The sequence below is a fragment of the Tenrec ecaudatus genome, chromosome 1, assembly GCF_050624435.1.
Source record: "Tenrec ecaudatus isolate mTenEca1 chromosome 1, mTenEca1.hap1, whole genome shotgun sequence".
Taxonomy (NCBI): domain Eukaryota; kingdom Metazoa; phylum Chordata; class Mammalia; order Afrosoricida; family Tenrecidae; genus Tenrec; species Tenrec ecaudatus.
In genome coordinates this window covers 230,543,650-230,568,913 of record NC_134530.1, presented here as the reverse complement: position 1 = coordinate 230,568,913, position 25,264 = coordinate 230,543,650, and the positions used below count along the sequence as shown (strand labels likewise).

The 25,264-nt window shown below is 42.4% G+C and overlaps 1 protein-coding gene across 2 annotated transcripts in view; it reads left to right on the top strand.

Annotated features, from left to right (window-relative positions):
• The window catches only part of KCNH1 (potassium voltage-gated channel subfamily H member 1), a 500,025-nt gene that overhangs the window by 21,262 nt on the left and 453,499 nt on the right, over positions 1 to 25,264 (top strand). For both annotated transcript variants that reach the window (XM_075540569.1, XM_075540568.1), the window contains exon 2: positions 22,947 to 23,070. In XM_075540569.1, coding sequence (XP_075396684.1) covers positions 22,947 to 23,070 — 124 coding nt within the window. The remainder of the gene's footprint in view (positions 1 to 22,946; positions 23,071 to 25,264) is intronic.

The window sequence follows — 25,264 nt, the reverse complement described above, 5'->3', positions numbered from 1 at the left end:
ATCCTTGCAGACTTGTGTTATTGAAAACGCAATAGGGCCACAAAATGGCTTTTGCTGCTGTTAGGATTTTAGGTGTTTTGCTTAGGCGTATCTTACTAATTTAGCCTCTTATCACTTACCCTATCCTTGCTATTCTCCCAAGTTGAATTAAAAAAGTATTTTCTAGTGCTATTTTAAGTTCAATTAAACAAAACTGTTGCTTCTTGTTCTGTGTTTAGTGCTCATGTGAGTATACATCCCAGCGCTTTCCATCATGTCTCTCCATTACTAGCTTTCTATTATTTTATTGTTTAAAAATGAAGGAAAAATGCTTTTATTGAAATTTCCTTTTTCAAAAGCACCGGAGGGGCTATGGGTTCAGCATGGAGCTTCTAGTTGTAAGGTCGACAGTTCAAACCTATCAGCCCCTCCAAAGGAGAAAGATGAAGCTGTCTGTGCCTGTAAAGATTCATAGTCTCAGAAAACCTATGTAGGGTCACTGTGAGTTGGAATCGACTTGATGGCAACGGGTTTTGTTTTGTTTTTTTTGTAGCCTTAGTAATCTCTGATACGTCAAAGTGTAAGGGGGATGTGTTATCTTGGAAGTAAAATTTCTCCGGTTTTAGAAGTATATTGCGAAGTATTTACTGCACCCTTCTAAATAACCAGGGTTGGCAGGGAACAATAAATTTGTGGGAACCGTTTGCTGAATGTAGCTTTTATCTGTGTAATTGCCCTAACTGAGTCACTTTTCTAAGTCATTGCTTTAGTTAGTTTCTCCTTTGTTATTTGTGGTAATTATGATGAAAAGCAATTTTCTAATAACTTCTTTTTAGCCTATCTCTGTGTTATGCTTTATGGGCAAATGGTAGGCTTGGAGTGCTTTTGACATTTCTGAGGACTGCAGTGTGGTTTGGCTCCTGCCCCGGCGGCTGAACAAACTTTACATGGCTGGGGGAGGAGAACCTTTTAAATATTTCGAGGATGTGTGTTTTATTCTGTGAACCAGAAGAAAACTATGTGTGGGCTGAGGAAGGTTGACTTTAGGAAACCTTACGTTTAATTGCATGTGCTCTGGCAGCTACCGGCCCTCGGGGTGGGGGTGCGGGTGGTAAAAAGGCATCAGAGGAAGACACAGAATCTGCCTAATTTGCATCAAAGACCTGGAGACACTGGGACGTTTCAGATGAGAGCCAATGAATAAATCATGACAAGGGCAGCCAGGTCGAACCTTCATATTTTACTGAACAACGAAGGAGGGGCCTGATTAGTTCAGAGAATCTGAATTTGGAGACAGGTGTGGTGCGTCAAAATGGGCTTCTGACTGATGGTTTGCTACAAAGTCTACTTGCAGAAGCACCGTATACGAAGGGGCTCCAAAAATTCTGTGGAAAGATCGAATGAAAAGGTAATGGAATTTTCCCATGAACGTTTGGAAATCTTTTGTATCTTATGTGCACACCCATACACGTATGCATAGACAGTCACACATAGCACATACATACACATTTCTTACAACACGTCAAGAGCATGAACATATGTCTTTCCTGGGCTGCACAGATTCCAAAGATACACTTAAGCATTTTCCGTTTTTGTAAATAAGCTCACCAATATGTGAGTTTTTCCTATTGTAGAATCCTTTCATAACAGGGTGTAGTTTCACACGAATACTGCACATCAGGTCATGTAGCACATCCCCACCATTTTACTAAGCAAAACCCTGAACCGTGTGGTTTACCAGAAACATGAGTACTGATTCCCACCATGTGAAGTGTTTCTTCTGTTCTCAGTGATCCAGGCTCTCCATGGTCCAGCATTTAGAGAAGTGATGTTTGCAAGACTGCCTCTGGTTGGCTTGTCCCCATGGAGGTGGCTTGCAGGTGGGGGAAGCCCCTTTTGGTTTGTTCTTTTTTATGAATCAGGTTACTTGAGCATCTTCTTTCATTGCTGTCAGTATGGAAGTTTTCTGATTCTTCCCTTCCGGAGACACATTGAGCTGAAGTGACTTCTCACGTCGGTCATCACTGCCTTTGAGGACCCGCTCTCAGCTCCCCATTGTGCGCCTTCCATGGGTGCTCTGGGAAGCCAGGGGCTGCTGAGGAAGAGGAAGGATGGCTTATGTAGGGATCTTCTCCCCTTTAGTCTTCCATTTGCTCTCCTTATTGGCCAGGGCCTTCGATCTTCTCTATGTACACACAGGACCTCTTTCTCAACAACCTGGCATCTGCATGGAGGCTCTCCATGGAGTCTCTCAGCATAGCTGGGCTTCTCACAGGACAGCGGGGAGGCTGCCAGACCCTGAGGTGTAACCCTGCGCATTGTTTTGCTCCAGTCACTTGGTGCAAGCAAGACACAGACCCACATTCAAGGGAAGTAGACTATGCACTGGCATGAACTGAGGAGGCATGGCTCATGGGGGGGGGGGCACCAGTGTAACCTTAGTGATGCATTGGCTGTATCAGTCACAGGATAGAGGATCTGAGACAAGGGAGGAAGGGGTTGGCTTCTTCTTAAAAAGGATTTCTTTTACATGAAAAGAGAGAAACTGAAAGTATTTACACAGTCCCGGCAGTGTTTTATAAGGCACCCCTCTCTATTGCTTCTTTCTCGGGAGATAATTTGTGAAGGCTTTCGCTAGTGTAATTTGGCAAGACTAGGAAGCAGGAAATTGGATTGACCTCTCAACACCCTCTGGGTCCCAGAGCTTGGGTCCTTGCTAATGTGTTGGAGCCTATTTTACCCTCATTCCCTCCAGATTCTTACTCAATTAAGATGGTCTGAAAGAGCCAAATGGAGTTCTTAATACAGCATCAGCTGCAAGGATGGCCTGGAGAACAGCACAGTGCTACCTGCTTCCTTCCGAAGATCTAGCCTGTAGTTCTAGACTGTGGAGGACCCACCGCCTCCTTGGGCATGATGCTAAAATCGAAAGAGCAGAGGTCTGGCTGGGTCTGGCAGAAGGAGGCTCTAAGTACCACAGGACACAAATCGCGCAAGCTTTCTCTTCTCCTACCATTGCTGGCGGTCGACAGGTATCAGTGACCAAGACACGCAAAATGCATTTCTCTTAATTTTGATCAATCTGATTAGGGATACAATATATAAGTGAGAATGATGAAGAGAGGAGTTGCCATTACCAAGTAAGTGGGTGGCCTCCCCTTCCCCCAGAACAATTGATTTCAGAGGGCAGCACTGAAGCTACAGCTCATGGAGAGGGGCATGTCTCATCAGAGCACACAGGAGCCAACCAAGGGGAGGAAAAAAAGAGTGAAGCACCTCCTGGCCCATCAAGATCTGAGGACAATATTTCTGCTCAGAGTAGTCAATGCACAGAGAGGACCATAGGGCCAGCCCCACGATGAGACATGACATTCCTCACTGACCCCTAGCTCCACAGGGGACAACACTGGAGACACACGGTGGGAATTGTGCCCGCCCTGACCCCACGACATCGAGGCAAGATGCTGGGGGCGTGCCACAGAGCAGCAAGGGGAGGAGAGCAATGAAGTCCCCAGGGAAAACAAAGAATAGACTGTGGGGTCAGGGTGTGGCACCCCATCAGACTGGACTGGAAAACACCCTAAAGGATAACAAATAGACCTTGAACTTTGCTGCTTTGTTGTGCTCAGTCTTATGTTTGTGTACATTGTTGCTGCATGTCTATCTGGATGGGATAGGCGGGATAAACAAGCTGGAAGAGAGAACAATGGGAAGACAGTTGGGGGGGACACTGGAGAGGGGGAGACGGGGGAAAGGAAGTGTGTGTTAAACCCAGAGACAAGAAAACAACAAGTGATTCAAAATTGATGGAAAGGAGGGGTAGGAGGCCTGGTAGGGCTGGATCAAGGACAGTGTAGCTGAGAGGAATTCCTGAAACCCAAATGAAGGCTGAACATGATAGGGGGGGGGGGCAAGATAAAAGTAAAAGGAAATAGAGGAAAGCATTAGGAGGCAAAAGACATTTATAGAGATCTAAATACAGATCTAAATACAGATTCAAGAGAAGTAGACTATGCAATGACATAAATTGAGGAGGCATGGTTCATGAGGGGGCCACTAGTATAACCTTAGTGATGCATTGGCTGTATCAGTCACAGGATAGAGGATCCAAGACAGGGGAGGAAGGAGCTTGATTCTTCTCAAAAATGATTTTTTTAATGAAAAGAGAGAAAAATATGTAAATATATTTATATTTGATGATGGGGGAATAGATCTTATGTACATATATTTATAAATTTAGTATTAAGAAAGCAAATGGACATTGGGCCTTTACTCAATTACTCCCTCAGCACAAGAACACTTTGTTCTAATAATCTGGCACTCTGAGATGCTCACCTTCCCGACACAATCACTGATGACAAAGCTGGTGCATAAGAAAATGTGGTGAGGGAAGCTGATGGTGCCCGGCTATCAAAAGATATAGCGTCTGGGGTTTTAAAGGCTTGAAGATAAACAAGCAGTTATCTAGCCGAGAAGCAACAAAGCCCATTTGGACAAAGCACACCAGCCTGTGTGATCATGAAATGTCGATGGGATCAGGTATCAGGCATCAAAGACCCAGAGCAAAAAAATCACAATGTGAATGAGGTGGGGAGTGCAGAATGGAGGCCCAAAGCCAATCTGAAAGCAATTGGACATCCCTTTACAGAAGGGTCGTGGGGAGAAGACAGGCCAGTCAGGGTGCAGTATAGGACCGATGAAACATACAGCGTTCCTCTGGTGCTTTAATGCTTCCTCTCCCCACCCCCACCCCACTATCATGACCCTAATCCTACCTTACAAATCTGGCTAGACCAGAGCATGTACATGGGTACAGATAAGAGCTGGAAATGCAGGGAATAAATTACAGATAAACTCATTGGGACAAATACTGAGAGTAGCCATACCAGGAGGGTAAGGGAAAGGTGAGGGGGGCGGAGAATGAGGGAACTGTTCACAATGACCTACTTATAAACCCCTCCCAGGGGCATGGACAACAGACAAGGGGATGGGGGAAGACATTAGCCAGTGCAAGACATAAAAAAATAATAATTTGTAAATTATGAAAGTTTCATGATGGAGGGAGGAAATGGGAGGGAGGGGAAAAATAAGGAGCTGATATTAAGGGCTCAAATAGAAAGAAAATGCTTTGAAATTGATGATGGCAACATATGTACAAATGTGCTTGAGACAATGGATTGTGATAAGAGTTGTATGAGCTCCTAATAAAATGATCTTAAAAAAAGTATTCACTTGAATGTTGTCTCCTTTAGGAGTACGAGGCCACCCCTTCCTCTCCATGGAAACCCCAGGTGTGGTTGTTGTCCCCATAAATGGTCTGCCAGAATAGTGTCTTACCTTGTTGCCACTGTTACTAGCTGCTGTTGAGCTGATGCCAACTTACGGACACCCTCATGCACAGATGAGGTTAAATGCTACCTGGCCATGTGTCATTCCTGTGAGAGGCTGCAGACTGGGCAATGTTATGTTGTGATTGATGGCCTTTTAAGTGGCCGGCTTGCAGAAACAAGTGGTCAGTCCTTTTTCCAGTCCTGTAGAGGCACTCTAGTCTGTGAAACCAGGACTCCTGGAACACTATCAGGTATTCTGAGAGAGTTGCAGAATTTGTGAGCTATCATCCTGCTGATTCAGTTAAAGAAAATTGCAGAGTGCTATAAAATTAAGAATATTAGCTTTGGTGTTAGAAGTCCTGACTTTACTCAATGTGTAGCCTGGGAAAATTCCCTTCAGTTTGCTAAACCTTGTTATTATATCCATAAAAATGGGTTCAGCCTAAGGCCTCCTTCATGGGGCCGGGATCCAATGAGTATTAAGACATTTAGTCTTGGTGATGGTGGTACCACTTCATAGAGGAGGAATGGCAGATATCCTGATGTTTCTGCGTTTAAACTCTCCAAACATATTGCATCCAGATCAGGCTAATTCTGATGAAGATTTGGGTGATATATATATATATATATATATATATATATAGCAGGAATATATATATATATATATAGCAGGAATATATATATATATAGCAGGAATATATATATATATAGCAGGAATATATATATATAGCAGGAATATATATATATATAGCAGGAATATATATATATATAGCAGGAATATATATATATATATATCAGGATATATAACATTAGTTTTGCTTGGGTTTAAATAATTGTTTGCTTACAGAGTGTGGAAAATGCTTAACAATCTCAGAAAAAAAGTATTCACTTGAATGTTGTCTCCTTTAGGAGTACGAGGCCACCCCTTCCTCTCCATTTGTCATTTGTCTCTGAAGGTAGAATGTACATCTGTACTAGAAAGTATACACCTTCACCAAAGCTCTCTGGCTTGGCATTCTCAACCAACCACTTGTAGGCATTCAGAAGTGATGGGTAAGCAAAATTGATGTCATGGAGTCCCTTGAAGTAGAACTTCCAGATATTTCTCCAGAGATCTTCATTTTCATAGTCATTCTGTCCTAATACAGACAGCATTTTATTGAACATATCTAATCTCTCTCCCCAGTCCCCTCCCCCACCCGCTGAACAGCAAGGGGGAGGATGGAAAGGGTCCTCTAAACTTCATAGTCATTGGTCTCAAGCTCTTTTGGTGGGGGGGGGGGGGTGGGGGTGTCTCTGCTTACAATTCCACCCAATCCATTTCTTACTCCCTGATGTTGTCAATTTAAGGTGCTTTATAGTTGTTAGATACTAGGTAGATTTATAGGTTCTTTAGATGGTCACATACAATACAAAGGCAATTAGATAGATGAAAGACACAACTCTTTGTTTCTTCAACTCCAAACAAGAGAAAGCTGACATGTAAGTTCAAGTTCACACAGAGAGTTGCACTGGGGACAAAGTAGCAGCAAGCTGGAACTGCAAGATGGCTTATGTGTTGTAAGTGGGGTTGGACTAGCTAGATTTCATGGACTTCCTGGAAATCTTATATTTTGAAATATTCCCTGGGTCCATGGAAGAAGGGGCCATTCCTGGGTGTTAATTATATGGGGGATCTGGCAGTCAGGCATGTCTTATGTGATCCCAGAGCATTAGAGTCTTATAAGAAAGCGGTTGATATTGTTTGTTGGTTTTTACTTCCTTTATTATTTTATTTGGCTTTGCCTGGTTTTTGCACTTCTTAATGTATCTATCTTCACATCTTTCTGGATAAGATAGGCAGAATAAATAATTCGGAGATGAAAAGAATGGGACCAATGGTTCCTGGGGGTTAAGGGAGAAGGGGAGGTGGGAGAAAGGAAGGGGCCGGGGAACCAACCAGGGACAAAAGAACAACAAGTGAACTAAAATCAATGGAAGGAAGATCATAGGATGCCTAGTGGGACTTAAACAAAGGCTATGTAGCAGCGAGGAATTACTAAACCCGAATGAAGACCGAACATGATGGTGGGACAAGAGGAAAGTAAAAAGGAAATAGAGGAAGGAACCAGGAGGCAAAGGACATTTATAGAGGCCTAAATACAGTCATGTACATATGTATATGTATATATATATATATATATATATATATATATATATATAAAGGGTAATAGAACTATGTACTCATATCTATATGTTAAGAATTAAGTTTGCAGATGAACATTGGACCTCAACTCAAGTACTCCCTAATACAAGAACACTTTGTTCTAACAATCGGCTTTCAGTGATATTCACCTTCCCGACGCAATCGATGAAGACAAAATGGGTGTATAAGCAAATGAGGTGAAGAAAGCTGATAGTTTCTGGCCATCAAAAGATATAACATCTGGGATCTTAAAGGCTTAAAGATAAACAAGTGGCCATCTACCTCAGAATGAACAAAGCCCACAGGGAGAAGCACACCAGCCTGTGTGATCATGAGGTGTCAAGGGAATCAGGTATCAGACTTCTAAGGCCCAGAATAAAACCACACCCAAGGTGAGTGGGGGGACATGGAGTGGAGACCCAATGCCCATCTGTAGACAATAGGACATCCCCTCACAGAGGGGCCACAGGGAAGAGATGAGCCAGTCAGGTGCAGTATAGTATCAATGATACACACAACTTTCCTCTAGCTCTTTGGTGTTTCCTTCACCCCACTATCATGACCTCAATTCTACCTTACAAATTGGATTAGACCAGAGCATGCACACTGCTACAGTTAAGAGTCTGCAACCCAGGAAATCCAGGATAGAAAAACCCCTCAAGGCCAACAAAGAGAGTAGAGATACCAGGAAGATTAGGGGAGGGGTGGGGGCAGAGACAGGGGAATCGGTCACAAGGATCAACTTAGAACCCCCTCCCAGGGGGATCAATAATGGAAAAGTGGGTGAGGGGCAACAGAAGATGATGTAAGATATGGAAAAAATAATCTATAACTTATTAAGGATTAATGAGGGAGTGCAGGTGGAAAAGGGAGGGGGAAGAAATGGGGAGCTGATATCAGGTGCTCAAGTGGAAAGAGAATGCTTTGAAAATGATGATGGCAGCATATGTGCAAATGTGCCTGACACACTGGATGAATGTATGGATTGTAATAAGAGATGTAAGAGTCCCCAATAAAGTATTTAATAAATCAAAAAACAAAAAAAAGCAGTTAAGGTGTAGGCTTAGTAAAGGGGGGAATCAAGAGTTACGGACCAAGATAGCACTTTTGAAATATTGAATTCCAGAAGGCAAGTGACACTTGCATGACCTCTGGGCCCTCGGATCTACACACATATGCCTATTGTCCCCTTCCTGCTCCTTGGGTCTCTGGTCATAGTCCCTTGTCTGTGTCGGCCACTGGGTGCATAGCTGATCTGTGTGGATGGAGTCTTCAGCTGGTGGATTTGTATTCTGTTCTCCTGGGTGAACCAGAACGTGGTGCCTCTTTTCCCAATGCGCACACTCTTTCTTTCTCTGTGCATATCTATCAGAGAGAGTGTGTGTGTGTATGCATGTGTGAGTGAGATTGTGTGTGTAGTGATCTAATGTAGGCTCTTTTAGGCCATCTAGCTCACTCCTGACATTTGCCTAACCCCCTACTTGATTCTAGGGTTGGACAGTTTGACATGCAGCTCTGGAGAAGGTCACTTCTCCGCTCTGTGAGAACCATCCTCTCATGTAACGTCAGCAGCCAAGAGGCAGTGGGAGTTGCTGACTCTTGTATGGGTCTCATGGGAGCTGGGGAGGCCCAGGAGTACAAACACAGCCAGGTTGGCCTGGCAGCAGCTGTGGGCTACGCAATATGGCATTTTGAATGGGGAACCAGATACAGAATCCCTTCCCTGCCACTCTCTCCTTGTATCCTTCTTCCTCTTCTATACAGTGATGAGTGAATTTGGGTTAGCGAGGTTGGTATGGAAGTGGGATTGTTGGAGAAATTGGCCAACACACTACATTTCAAAGAGTAAGAGTCAATAGTTTGCAAGTGAGAGAAGAAACAAAACATACAAAGGACAAATAAGAGAATCCACGTATTTAAAGAAGGAACAATTATTTCTACCCATTTCAATATTCCCTGAGAACACTGATGTGTATTATAATGTAAAATAAGGATATCTGTTGATAATAAGGGTAATGTTGAGTAATTAATTAGCAGTCTCATGCATAGTATTTTTGAAAAATAAAAAGGCAGAGTAATAATTCACAAAAGATCTTCATAAAAATATTTCCATTTTAGTACTTTATAGACTAAGGGGTCTAGTGTCATGATTGAAAGCATGGATCCTGAAGTTAGAAAGGCCTGGGGGCATGATCCTTCTCTATCCTGGCTGTGTCTTCAGACACAGATCTGTTTCCTTGTGAATATAATGATAAAATTTTTGATAATAAAATAATACCATCTCACAGATATTGTTTAAAGATTAAAAATACAGCATCCTCTCTCTATATATATCTATATATATGTGTGTGTGTGTGTGTGTGTATTATTAAAAACCAAAGAGGAGATCTCAGCTCAGCTAGGATTGGTTTTTCAAGATGTGGGAGGAGGGAAAAGATCATCTAGTTGCTGCCATGCGAAGTTGCTCCAAAGTCACCCCTCACCAACAGACACTCCTACCAGAGTGATAAGGGTACTGGAAAGTCAGTCAAGATGAGGGAGGGAGGCATGTATGTCTCTGAGAAGGCAATTGCATTTCTGTTGGTAGGAAAACGGGGAGGAGCAATCACCCACCAGGATAAAGTACTTAACAATAATTATATAGAACTCAAGGGGAGAATATGCCTAGTATTATGTTCCTACTTGGACACTCTTGACCTAGTTTCTATCTAGCCATTGGTGACCCAGGCCAAGTGCAGTGGGCTACGGGGACATTAGATTCTGTTCTTTTGCAGTGCACACCATCCTTCATCGACTTCATCACAAGGACTCAATGTGGAAACCCCACTCACTGAACTAGGCTTTGCCTCACACTCCCCTGTAACCCTTGGACTTAAGGACGACATCCCTAGTGTGAGAAGAAACATGGCTGCGGTCCCAAGGGCATAGTGATGGTGGACAGGTCTCTTGCCTGGAGGATGCCCAATGAATGATGCCCTGGCACTACCATGTACTTACTATCTTAAGGCCCTTCTTGTTATATTATGACAGCTACTCATCTGATAAGCATAGCTCTGCCACTGTGAATGAGTGTTACTGAAAGTTTTTCCTTTCACCACCCACCCACTGTTTGTGTAAACAGTGTCCAGTCACTTAAGACTTTAATCTGTACAAGTCAGCAGTTCATATATTGTGGCTCATAGCTGGCTTATGCTCATATAATTTCCTTTACTCAACAGAGTTTTAAATTATATACCATTGACTAAACTAATGATGCTGGCAGCAGAATGACCTTTTTTCCTAGGGGATGATTGACAATGTCCTCAATACAAAATGACAATGATGTCTCTGAGGTGAACCAGAGATGCATATAAACCATAGGTATATGAATGGATTTTGGGCTCACACATAATTCTAGCGCCAACCTAAGAACGATTAGTTCTTATGACTTAGCCCCTTAAAGAGAGATCACCACAGATATGGGTGCTGTAGCAACGTATGGTGAATAAACTAGATGGTGCCCAGCTATTAGGAAGAGTAGTATCTGGGCCCATAGGAGCTTGTCTTCAAACAATTAGCCATCTAAGTGAGACATCAACTAAGTCCACAGTGAAGAAGCACACCAGCTTGTGTGATCCCAGGATTGTAAATAATAAAACCCAAAGTCGAAGTTGGGAATGGTATCAAAGTGTAAATTCTAAACACCTGGTTGGGAGAAGACTATGGCTTACAGTGGAAGCCCCAATGTGTAGGGTCTGCAGATGGATTAAGCTTCCGATGAATCCCTCGAGATGTATAACCTTGGTATCAGACAGACAGCATTGTGAGGTCATTTATGGCAGATGTAGTTAGGCTAAAATGTAGGATCTTATCATTTTATATCCTCCTTGATCCATTTTAAAGTTGTTTCAGTTAAAAAAAGTGAAGGGGAAATATATGCAGATTCAGCCTTGGGTGAATCCCCTCTGAACATAGACCAGTTAGTGAATGACCTTGCTATCATGCAGAGGGTATTGTGAAGTGGAAGACTGTAGATAGAATTTGGTTAAAATTTAGCACCTTATCATTTGCTCTCTCTTGACACATTTTACATTTGTTCTATTTTTTAATGTTTTCTCTTTCTTTTCCATTGAGGGTTTTTAATCTGTTTTGCTTTGTGATTGTTGTTGGTTTTCATTTTTAATGATTTTCTGCATATGAAATCCATTATAGGTAAACTATGGAGACAGTAAACTGGATTAATGGTTTCTTGGGTGTATGTCAGGGAAGGTTGGGGGGAAATGGGGAGCTAATAATGATGAGTAAAAGAACAAAGAAAGTGTTCTAAAATGGATTGTACTTCTGTTCTTAATATGGTTGAACTTTTGAATTGTATGACTTGTGATATACATATAAATATATATAAATATAAATATATATATTTAAAGGTAGTTGGCCACAGCTGACCTTCTATGTAAATTCCTTTGGGTGAAAAGTTTAGTATGTTAAAGAGCACATAATTATGGACTAAGGGAAACTAGAAGGCCAGCTCATACACTTAAAGGCAATTGTCTTTCTTCAAGATAAATTTCATTTCCTCCCCTTCTAATTACTTACAAGTTTCAAAATCTTTTAGATTTTCTTCAATTTTTCATCAAGAACAAGTCACTGAAACATATAAAAGTATGTACAGCAAGTCTCTGGCACAGAGTACATGTCCATAAATCAATTCCATTCTCCTTAATACCTGGAATATCACTTATGTGGAATCTCTTAGTCCCTGATAATATATGTGATCTTATATTCGCATGCCCCCTGTCTATATGTTTATTATATTGTAGTGGCTTGTGTGTTGCGATGATGCTGGAAGCTACACCACCAAATTTTCAAATACCAAGAGGGTCAGCCACAGTGGTCAGAGTTTCCAAACTATGATGGGCAGGAAGGTCGAGGGATCTCTTTCTGAAAATCAGCCAATGAAAACCCTATGGATTGCAACCTACTATGATGTGATTTATTGACCTTGGACAGGTCATCAGGAGGAATCCACTATTGGAGGAAGAAATCATGTCTGGTGATGTTGAAGGCTATGTGGGAATGGGACGTGGGAGACCCTCCATAGACAGATTAGCACAATAGGCCTAATGATGAACTCTAACATGCTGGTGACTGTGAAGACGGTCTAGGATTGGGCAGTGCTTCCTTCTATTGCTTCTGTTTCCTTCTTTCACCCTGAGTTGGAGTTCATTTAAGCAAACTAACAACAACAATGGCATTTGTATGTGTAGCCCTAATTTGTAAAGAAGTTGTGTGTCAGGCTGGGTTCTCCAAAGAAGCCAGACCAGTGACACTTGTATGTGTATGTGTGTAGAACATGATTATATCAAGAAATGGGCCTAGACTTGTAGAATTGTCCAGTTCAAGGATGTAAACCGGAGGTTCCTCCTGACCCAGACGGCCATAGGGGCTGATGAACAGGAAGGAGGAAGATAAAGCAGGACAACCACACAGCGTGGTATTTGTTGAATGACTCCAAGGATGGCTTCTGGGTCCCCCCCCTCCCCCCGCAGGCAATATCACCGGAGGCCAAGGAATCAGATGCGGGATCTAGACCGAGCAGTGGAAGTGAGCTAGTTTCCACACAGTGTGAATTTATACTGAGTGGACCACACCCCGCAATGCAGCATCCCCTAATTCTTTCAAAGTTGTGGCCAGATTAAGGAGTTGTTATTCTGCCGCATTCTTCGCACAACTGCGTGGCTGCTTCCCAGCATATCCCATCATGGAGTTGACCACGCTGTGTCAGCACCCATCGTGGGAAGAATCTTGGTCCAGCCCCGTTGGCATAGAACTTATCACAGAGTATATTCTGGAAAGTATTTTCCTGGCCAGGTGTTTGTAAATTAAGAGAATCCAGAATGTTTCCTTCCTCAAGCCAACCATATTAGGGTAGGTGCATATATGTGTGTGTGTGCATGTGATTGTGGGCACCGGATGCAAGCAAGGGCAGGGAAAGGACTTCTTTTTTAAAAAATTCATTTTATTGGGGCTTGTAAAATTCTTATCATAAGCCATACATACATCCATTGTGTCAAGCACATTTGTACATTTATTGCCATCACCATTCTCAACACATTTGCTTTCTACTTGAGCCCTTGATATCAGCTCCTCATTTTTAACCCTCCCTCTCCGTTTCCCCCTCCCTCATGAACCCTTGATAATTTATAAATTATTATTATTTTGTCATATCTTACACTGTCCAACATCTACCTTCACTCATTTTTCTGTTGTCCATCCCCCAGGGAGGAGGTTATGTGTAGATCCATGTAATTGGTTCCCCCTCTCCACCCCACCCTCCTTCGACCCTCCCAGTATCGCTACTCTCACTACTGGTCCTGAAGGGATCATCTGTCCTGGATTGCCTGTGTTTCCAGTTTCTATCTGTACCAATATACATCCTTGGTCTAGCCAGATTTTTAAGGTAGAATTGGGATCATGAAAGTGGGGGGAGGAAACCTTTAAGAACTAGAGGAAAGTTGTATATTTCATCATTGATATCCTGCACCCTGTCTGGCTTGTCTCCTCCCTGTGGCCCTTCAGTAAGGGGGTGTCCAGTTGCTTACAGATGGGCTTTGGGTCTCCACTCTGTACTCACCCTCATTTACAGTGATATGATTTTTTGTTCTTTGATGCCTGATACCTGATCACACAGGCTGGTGTGCTTCTTCCATGTGGGCTTTGTTGTTTCTGAGCTAGCTGGCCACTTGTTTATCTCCAAGCCTTTAAGACCCCAGACGCTATATCTTTTGATAGCTGGGCACCATCAGCTTTTTTCACCATATTTGCTTATGCACACACTTGTCTTCAGTGATCATATTGGGAAGGTGGGCACCCACTGATTTGAATTTTTGTTTTCTGATGTCTGATACCTGGTCCCTTCTACACCTTGTGATCACACAGGCTGGTGTACTTTTTCCATGTGGGCTTTGGTGCTTCTGAGCTGGATGGATGCTTGTTTATCTGCAAGCCTTTAAGACCCCAGATGTTGAAAAGTGGTTTTTGTTGGGACTAGAATTCTTTCTTCCATTCATTCCAAATCCCTGGGTCAAAAGAGAATTCCTAGACTTTCTATCATATAGTGGAGTAGCAAGGATATTGTGCCCCGGGAGCTATAATTTCTTGCTTGGGCTACTGTCTGGAGAACCCTCTGAATAGATGATCGATAGGTTGGTGATGCGATTTCTATTGTACTTGCTGCTTTTTTGATTTCTTTCGTGGAGTCAAAGAAAATGCTTGTGGGCTTGCTTTTCGCAGGATGGGCTGTGCCCTATACCCCAGAGACAATAGGAATCCTGGTAGCATGAAAGATGATCAGAAACCCTTAGGAGAAATTGCAGTGACATCTGGAGCTTGAAGCTTATTCTGTTCTCATTTTATACTATGTGACAAATTAATCAGTACATTAATTTCTTCCAATTAAGTTCCTTTATCATTAAGTATATGTTATAATTTTATGGACATACTGTGTGCTGGCTGTTAAAAATCAAAGAGCGTATAATGTAAAAGAACCATCCTATGCTTCCCCCTCTCCCTGGTTTGCTCTCCAAAAATCATGTCTTCTATCTTTAGCTCCTGCTTCTTATAGCTTCTGCCATGTCTCTAAATAAGAAGCATTATGGCTATTTCCAGATTTATCAATTTTAGATATTATTTGTTGACTTCTATGAGTTCAGTTGGGCTTTTTTGTCATCTAAAGTACTTCTTGTCCCTGGGTGGACAGTGCTTAGCTGCTCACTGAAAGGTTGGAGGTTCAAGTTCACACACAGGTATCTCAGAAACATCAACAACAACAGCAACCTGGAAATTCACTTGCCGACAGTCAGCTATTGATAAGCCTCTGGAGCACAGTTCAGTGGACACACAGGGATCACGCTGTGTCACAACTGATTCTGTGGCAACTAGTTTTTATTTTTTAAATCATTTTATTGGGGGCTCATACAATTCTTATCACAATCCATACATCCATCCATTGTATCAAGAACATATGTACATTTGTTGCCATCATCATTCTAAAAACATTTGCCTTCTACTTGAGCCCGTAATATCTGTTGTTCACTTTTCCCCTCCCTCTCCACTCTCCCTACCTCATGAACCCTTCATAATTCATAAATTATTATTATTTTGTCATATATTACACTGTCTGACATCTCCCCCTGCCCTCTTCTGTGCTGTCCCTCCCCCAGGGAGGAGGTTTTATGTAGATTCTTGTAATCAGTTTCCCCTTTCTACCCCACATTCTCTCCACCCTCCAGGCATCACCACTCTCACCACTGGTCCTGAAGGAGTCATCTGTCCTGGATTCCCTGTGTTTCCAGTTGCTATCTGTACCTATGTACATCCTCTGGTCTAGCCAGATTTGTAAGGTAAATTGGGATCATGATAGTGGGAAAGAGGAAGCATTTAAGAACTAGAGGAAAGTTATATGTTTCATCATTGCTACCCTGCACCCTGACTGGTTCATCTCCTCCACACAAGCCTTCAGTAAGGGGTGTCCGGTTTGCTACCAATGGGTTTTCAGTCTCCACTCTGCACTCACCCACATTTTCAATTATATGATTTTTTGTTCCTTGATACTTGATACCTGATCCCTTCGACAGCTTGTGGTCACACAGGCTGGTGTGTTTCTTCCATGTGGGCTTTGTTGTTTCTGAACTAGATGGCCACTTGTTTATCTTTGAGCCTTTAAGACCCCAGACGCTATATCTTTTGATAGCCGGACACCATCAGCTTTCTTCACCACAATTGCTTATGCACACGTTTGTCTTCATTGATTGTATCAGGGAGGTGGGCATCCATTGATATGATTTTTATTTCTTTGATGTCTGATAACTGGTCCCTTTTGCACTTTGTGGTCAGACCAGCTGGTGTGCTTCTTCCATGTGGGCTTTGAAGCTTCTCAGCTAGATGGCTGCTTGTTTATCTTCAAGCCTTTAAGACCCCAGATGCTATATCTTTTGATAGCCGGGCACCATCAGCTTTCTTCACCACATTTGCTTATGCACACATTTTTTCTTCAGCAATCGTGTCAGGAAGGTGTGCATCCTGGAATGCCAATTTAATAGAACAAAGTGTTCTTGCATTGAGTAAGTGCTTGAGTGGAGGCCCAATGTCCATCTGCTGCCTTAGTACTAAACCTATAAATATATGCCCATAGATATATTTCCCTATATTTATATGAGTGTAGGCAACTAGTTTTTAAATTAACTCCATTCTCCTAATATCATTAATAATATTACTCCTTTCTTGGTTATCTTTGCAACTCAAAGTAATATATTTATACCATTCTAGCCACCATCTCCTAATTGTTTTTCTGTTTCCAACCCGCTCTACCACCAGGGCTCCAAACTTTTATTATATGTCTATTGATAGTGTCAGAGCTGATGAGGTTACACTTCAGTACTTTAATACTTGGGATAATTAAATGTTCCATGCTTTGATTATGTGCTGGTTCTAAAATTGAAAATTAATAGGATATTCAATTATTATGGCAATTATAGGTCAGTGTGATTTTGTTTCCCTTCCCACACAGTTATGTCACTTTTTCCATTCCTTTCTTGCCACCTCTCCCCAATCTGCCCCAAATTGTATACCGTCATATGTAATGGTCTACGTCCTTTGTCTTTAGATGGATCTTTTCTGGAACTAAGGTTTTCAAGATTATTCTGTATTGATTGCTTTCTATGATTCCCTTCCCTGCTTGCTACATTTGGAGGCACTTTTCTTTCTAGGCTCCCATGTTGCCTTCTTTCCCCTTATTATGATGGTACATAGCCTCAAGTGATTCCCTAAGAAATACTATGTGGAAAGCAAATTTCCAAAGCCTTTGTGTATCTGAAAACATTTTTATTTTACCTTCACCTTTGATATTTTTAAAGTTATTTTGGTGTGTGTGATAAAAAATATTTTTCAAGGTAACATTTTTTTTACACGTGGAGGTTGGTAACATGAATTGCATTAACCACGATGTTCATGGTCTTTCTTCATGACCAAGTTTCTCCTCACCATAAAGAGATAATACTTCTTAAAAATGATTCCTCTTTCCTCCCTGCCATTCCTGGTCACTACTACTAAGCTCTGTCTCTGTATGTTTCCCCATTGTATATATTTCATATAAGATTTATTCACATTTCATTTTTAAAAAAATCTTTTTATTGGGGCTCATAAGGCTCTTATCACAATCTGTGCATACATCAAATGAGCAAAGCACCCTTATACATTCGTTGCACTCGTCACTCTCATAATTCACCTTCCACTTGGGTTCCTGGAATCAGCTCGGTTTCCCTTTTTTTCCCCCATCCCCCTCCCTCCCCGATCCCACCCCTGGTCCCTTGATAGTTTATAAATAATTATTATATCTTATCTTACACTCCCCGGCATCTCCCCTCACCCGCCTCCCCCTTGACAATCTCCCAGAGAGGAGGTTACACATAGATCTCCAAGATCGGTTCTCCCTTTCTACATGCCCTTCCCTCCTGGTGTCGCCTCTCCCACCGCTGGTGTTGAAGGGTTCGTCTGTCCTAGATTCCCTGTGCCTCCAGATCCCCACTGCACCGCTGTACATCCTCTGGTACAACCAGGTCCGCAAGGCAAGGTAGGATTGGGGTCATGATGATTGGGAGGGGAGGAAGCGTTCAGGAACTAGAGGAAGGTTTTGAGTTTCATTGTTGTTACACTGAACCCTGTGTGGCCCATCTCCTCCTCGCTACCCCTCTGGAAGGGGTGTTCAGCTCTCTACAGGTGGGCATTGGGTCCCCATCATGCACTCCCCCTCTTTCACGGTGATGTGATTCTCACCACCACCCCACCTTTGATGTTGGAGACCTGGTCTCCTCTGTCCTTCATGGTCACCTATGTTGGTGTGCTGCTTCCATGTGGGCTTGGTTGCTTCTGGGCTAGATGGCCGCTTGTTTGCTTTCAAGCCTTTAAGTCCCCAGACGCTATATCTCTCAGTAGCCGGGCACCATCCGCCTTCTTCACCACACTTGCTTATGCACACTTTCGTCTTCAGCCATTATGTGAGGAAGTTGATCACACAATGATTGTTTTTGTTCCTTTGTATCTGCTACATGGTCCATTCAACACCTTGTGTTCGCTTAGGCCGTGTGCTTCTTCTCTGTGGGCTTTGTTGCTTCTGAGCTAGATGGCCGCTGTCTGCGCAGCTGTCCGAGGGGCCTCCCCGCGCCCGCTCACAGCCCGGGCAGATCAAACATTCTACCTGCAGTGGAGCCTGGGACTCGGCTTTGCAGTCCCTGAGGAGCTGTCAGTGAGCTCCAGCCAGCTCTCACCACCTGGGGGCCCTGTGGGGTCCCCAGTGCCAGCCCTAAGCCTGCCGCAGCCCGCCCCAGCCACCCCAGGAGACGGCACAGTGGCCTGAGCCTCCACACAATAAGGTTACTCCTGTCTCCCAGAAGCATGGGGCCTATGAAAGGATCAAGGAAAAATCAACAGACCACATCACTCCCAACAAAAAAATCAGAGAAACGAGGCACTTTAACAGACCTAACGTCACTCATAGAAGAAACAGATATAGATCAGCCACAAAAGGAAATCTTCAGAACTCTGCTTGCAGTAATACAGGAGCTTAGAGAAGCAAACCAAAATAAGGATGCAACGATAGAGGGGATGAAATGCACAATAGAGGGGATGAAGTCCACAATAGAGGGGATGAATACTATCCACCAAAAGGAACTGCAGAAACTAACAGAGGAGGTAGCAGAGGCCACACAAAAGGTCACAGAAGCTATATCTAGGCTTGAGGAGGCTGAGAACCATATCAGTGAACTCGAGGACGCTCAAACCAAACGAAGGAAGCGAGAAAAACAATCACATTTCATTTTAAAGTAATTTTAAAATATTAAAAAGTTAATAAATCATCTGGTCTTTCTGAATTTCCTATTAAAATGTTGTTCCTTTAGATTAATAGTCTTGTTTACTAATATTTTAATTTCTTGTCCTGTTTTATTTCTCTTCTACTTTCTGTGAGATTTTATTTTCCAACATTTATGTTGATTTCTTTATTTTCATTCATTTTAAATTTTGTAAGGACTCTTAGTGCTTCTGTTTGCACGTGTGTGTGTTTTCAATAACATCTTGTTTTTGTTTTAGAGATGTAAAATCTTCTCGGATCTTCTTGAGGATGATAACTAGGACATTTTTCAAAGTGTTTCTCAGTGTCTTCTGCTATTTCTATTAGTCTCATAGTAATTTTTTGCTGTTTATTTAGTTTTTTAACCCAGTTTTTATTTGGGGGTATATTTTTCATCTCTTCTAAACTTATGTTTTAGTGGCGTGTAGGATAGAAATGAACATAAGCACAGATAAAAACCAGCTTTTTAGCACAGATTTAACCATGAACAAGTATAGTCTGTATGCACATCCTGCTCTTGGTATATTAAAGGATGTTAAGGACTCTGCTTCAACAAGACAACTGGTTAAACTGACTAGACTTCATACACACTGGGAGGTAATTGAGTAAATTTTATACTTCTTTTAAGGTTTAGTAGATCAATTCAAGAGACAGAGCAATGTAAAGATTCATTCAGCCTTCAGAATAAGTTGAAGCTTTTGGATATTCAAGACCCTTCACTGTCTGTCTCGATTCATCTCCTGGTCCTCTTCTAGAATGCCCTCATTCTGTCCACGTTCACATTCTCTGCCTTGCCTGCTGCCATGTCTTTGCTCATGCTGCAGTGGACCCTGGCTACCAACTCCTCTTGAATTCATTGAAAGCCATGATCATATTGTTTGTTTCTGTAACTATTACTTTTGTACCCCTTATGCCAATGTCTTATGCCGCTTGTTATTTTTGGTAGATGCGATTGATTCAGTTCTGACCCATAGTGGCCCTACATACAACAGAAGAAACACCACCCTGTCCTGTGCCATCCTCCTAATTGTTCCTAGCTTGAGCCCATTGATGTAGCCGCTGTGTCACTCCATCTCATTGAGGGCTCGCCCTTTTCTCCATGGCCCATCCACTACACCAAGTATGGTGTCCTTTCCCAGGGACTGTAGACATGGCAATCAACGTATTCCCCAGAGGCTTTGATCCACGTGTGGATTCTGAGTGTGGATGTTGGACGCCCACTGCCATATGTAGCCTTCTGAAACCTGGGTGTGCACGATTTGCTTCCTTAAGATTTGGATTTTATCATTCACAATCCTTGGATCACTTAGGGTGGTGTGCTTCTTCCACAAGGGCCCAGGGAATGTCTCACTCAGACGGCTGCTTGTTTGAAGACAAGATGCAATTCTTTCTGCTAGCCGGGCACCATCTGCTTTCTTCACCACACTTGGCTAGAGCACCCTTATTTTCAGTGACCTCCTCATGAGGGTGAGCATCAAGCAGGGCCATGTCATAAGAACCTATTTTTCTTAGGTTGGGGCTAGAATTTGTGTGAGCCCCAAGTCCATTTGTTTTTAAAATTAATTTATGTTTTAATCATTTTATTGGGGCCTCATACAACTCTTATCACAGTCCATACATCCATTCATTGTGTCAAGCACATTTGTACATTTGCTGCCCTCATCGTTCTAAAAACATTTGCTTTCTACTTGAGCCCTTGGTATCAGCCCCTCACTTTTCCCCCTTGCTCCCCACCCCCTCATGAACCCTTAATAATTTATAGATTATTATGATTTTGTTATATCTTACACTGTCCGACGTCTCCCTTCACCCACTTTTCTGTTGTCCATCCCCCGGGGAAGCATTTATTTATCTACAATTTATTTATGTCTCTGGTTCAGCTTAGAGACATTGTTATCATTTTATGTGAGAGATAATTATTGATCTTCCTCTTGGGGCTTAAGGTACTGACCCTATTGATAATGTCGTTGATTTAGCCAATGGTGGAGATTAAAACACTGTTGAGAAAGGGCATTATGAACTTGACCACCGACCAGGGATGTGTAGCTTTGCTATCATGCAAAGTACAGCGGTGTTGTTGTTTTTCTGTCACTTGTTGTCTGTTTTTCTGGATATGAAATCTAGGATGAATAGAATGATGGAGACAGCGACTGCACCGATGGCTTCTTGGGGGGTAGAGGGAAAGACAGGGCAGAGGGGAGCTGATAACAATGAGTGCGAGAAGGAAGTACGTGCTCTCCTGTTGACTGTGGAGATGACTCGACAGCTCTTATTCATATGATTGAGTTACTGCATTGCATGATATGTGAAAGATATGCCGATAAAACTGTTCAACATTTAAAAAAATCTAAAATATTAACTGCAGCAAATTAAACTGAAATTAAATTTTAAGACATGTTTAAATGGAGCCTATACTTCTAGACTAAGATAAACTCAAATATTACCCTCCCTGCAATGTGGTCCTTTACTTCTTTGAAACAGAATCAATGATTTTCTGAACTGGCTCTTTTGCTAATTATGTTTTCCTTTCAGTTCTGTGAGCGCAGGGCCATGTCTCATCAATCCGGATATCCCCCACGGCCTCTGACTGTGTTTGGTGCCCACCCGACACTAAAGAAATATTGGTGTATAGATGGGAAAGAAGGAAGGGCTGGTGATCCATGTTTTATTAAAGCAGATTTATAAAGGAGCAGGTTTGTAGTTTACTTCATGAGAGAGCGATAGCTTACATTTTTTTTTTCAACAGATAAAAGCATTCTGTTGGCTAGATTTAGTTTTTCTTCTTCTTTTCTTTAGTCCTCTTCTCCTTTTACTGTTACCAAGCGGATAAGGTATCTATTGTGAATAACTGAAACAATACTGCCCTAGAATAAAGTAAAGCTCCCCATTAAGTGAGAGTTTCATATATCATCTTTATTTCGATTGGCATTGTGTGTGTGTGTGTGTGTGCATATAGTAGAATGGGGAAGAACTGTAGCAATAACATCTAAGCCTGGGGAACTTCCAGGCACTAAGACCCACACCGTGGCTACCACAGGGACTAAGCATCAGAATCAGGACCGAGCGGGGCTTGTTCTATTCTGCATGTGTTGAAGTTGACTCAATGTCACTGAACAACAACAGTTAGGGTCAAGAATAGCCCAAGATTAACCTCTGTGACCTAGAGGTCAGAAACACTACTCCAATTTTTTCCATTTCTGACATGAGCTCCCATGGACTGCTCTACTTCTTTGCTGCATTCAATAATCCATTGTGATGGCCATACACAACTCGCAGTCCAGACTTACCATTAAGTCATTTGTTAAAGACCAGGTACAACTTGAGGTCATGGTCAGCAGCCATACCCAGGCATCAGGCTTGGCTGGCTTAATGCACTGCCCTTGCTCCTTGGAGCAGAGTGGCCGTAGCATTGCATTCAAATGTTCGGTTCTAACAGTGCCATTTCCCCCTTCTGGAGACTATCTGGAGACCCCTGGATTGGCCAACCTTCCTCTACGTTCTCATAGATTCTCAACTAATGTTCGTGCCTCACATGCCTTCTCCTATTTTGTTTGTGTTTTTTAAACAGATACTAATTTTGTGTTGGGGAATGCCCAGATAGTGGACTGGCCTATCGTGTATAGCAATGACGGATTTTGCAAGCTGTCTGGCTACCACAGGGCGGAAGTGATGCAAAAGAGCAGCACCTGCAGGTATTTATGTTTGGGTTGCTTGGTGTCTTCCGTGTGTTGTTTGAAAAAAGGAAAGGGTTTACTGAGTTTGGGGATTTCCTTTATCTACTCAGTTTTCAATAAGGAATATTTATTGCAACATCTTTCAGTCGGGCACAATAAAAATCAAAGAAAGCCCTCATGCATGGTCCTAAAACACTGTCACCTGGCCGTCAGAGATGAGGAGGAGGAAAAACCCCAATGAGCTCATAGCAATAATTTAAAAATTGTGAATTCAAATGTTATGGAGTTTTAGATCAGATTATAGAATATTGCATACAATGAAAACCTGGAAGATTAAATTGATTTAAAGAAGCATCGGTATACTTCAAAAGATTAAACAACGTGTCGAACCCGATGGACTCGATGATTGAGCTTTTCCTCAGCCAAGATTCCTTCCATCAGAAACAGAGAAAAGAGAAGCAATATTGTGCTGTCTCTAATTCATGCTGTTACTGCTCTCTGATCTCTAATTGAAAGGCAGAGGCAGATTGTGCTCACAGTGTGGTTTGTGTAGCTGGCAGGGTTACTAACCAAGAAGGACCCTTGGGTCATGGTGTTGGACGAGCTCTTTCAAAGCCTCTGCAGGTACTGAGCTGATTATGGAGCTTGGCTCCACCAGCTGTTCCCCTGAAGGGCCTGGCAAGGGCCTGCCTCAGCCTAGGCTTTGGCTACGCTCACTCCTGGCCTTCCTCACCGTTTTCTGACTTCAGTGGCGGTTGCCTGAAGTGGAGTCCATTTCCCAAACCCTCCAAATCAGGGGATTAACACATCTTTGAATGGCAGAGAAGCCCGACTGGCCCATGTGTGGTCTTTTGTTTTCAAAAGTCGTACTTTCAGGGTATGACTCCAGGAAGGGATCTCTAGCTTGGTGAGAAGTATTAAATGTGTCAGAAATGCTTCTAGCTCATTAATTTTTAGATTTGGGGAGACTAGGAAATAAAAAATATCAATTTCTCACCCATATTGCTCAAAGCTGTAGAAGTTAGAACTCTTGAGTAATACAGTAGAACACTGTTGCTTTCTCAAAGTGCTTTTTGACTCTTCTCTATCTATAACTATCTCTGTCTCTCTCTCTCCATCGGCATCATTAATGACTGACCTATATCATCTGTGATGTACTTAGATCATGCATGTATGATAACTCCTATGCCCCGGTGGCAGAGTGGGTTGTGCATTCACCTGTTAACCACAAAGTCAGCAGTTTGAAATCACCAGCCACTTTGAGGGAGAAAGATGAGGCTTTCTACTCTTGCCAAGAGTTAATCTTGGAAATCCACTGGTGCAGCTCTAGCCTGTCCTGTAGGGCTGCTATGAATCGAAATCGACTCCATGTCAGTGAGTTTTATCATCTATCGTGTATAATCTATGACATTTACATATTCTAGACTTAGCTGCAATGTATCATCTATGATATAGCTTTCTATTTGTATCTATATAATCTATGCTACATCAATCTCTGTGATTGATCTAAATATTTTTATGGATATAACCTGTGATACATCTGTCCACGGTATAGTTTTTAATCTATTTATACACACATGTATGTACACACACACACACACACACGCATCTCATCAGAACAGATCTGGCAAGCTTGCCTCACTATTTAGTGGTCCTGAGCAGCCCTTCCTGCCTTATCGCTCATGCTTTTATTTGCTCGAAGCAGACACTAAGGGAAACAGGCAAAAGGATTTGCTAATGTAGCCAATTTTGCCATTACAATTCTATGTAACTTATTGATTTGAGAGTAGATCCATTTCCTTCTCCAGGAGGAAAATCAACACACACACACACACACACACACACACACACACACACTCAAACACCTTTGTGCTGGCTAAATTCCTAATAATTTTAAAACCCTTTTTACCGACTTGTTGCCCGGCTGGCATTTAAAATCTGATGTCCAGGCAAAGGCTACCCCCACCTACCAGCTGGGAACTGCAGCTTTCGAAAGACATGCGGCGGAGGAGAGCGGGAGTAATGACAGCACTCGGTCTTGGAAGATTCAGCTGTATGCGATTTGTTTAACCCTGGGGAGGAAATTGGTAGCATAACTGCTATCACTTCACTTACTCAGCCAATGTTCCCAGACAGAGAAGGGGGAGGATGGTAAAAGCCTTCTGAACAACTGGCTAAATCAACTGATAATAGTTTAAGTTTTTAACTCCTG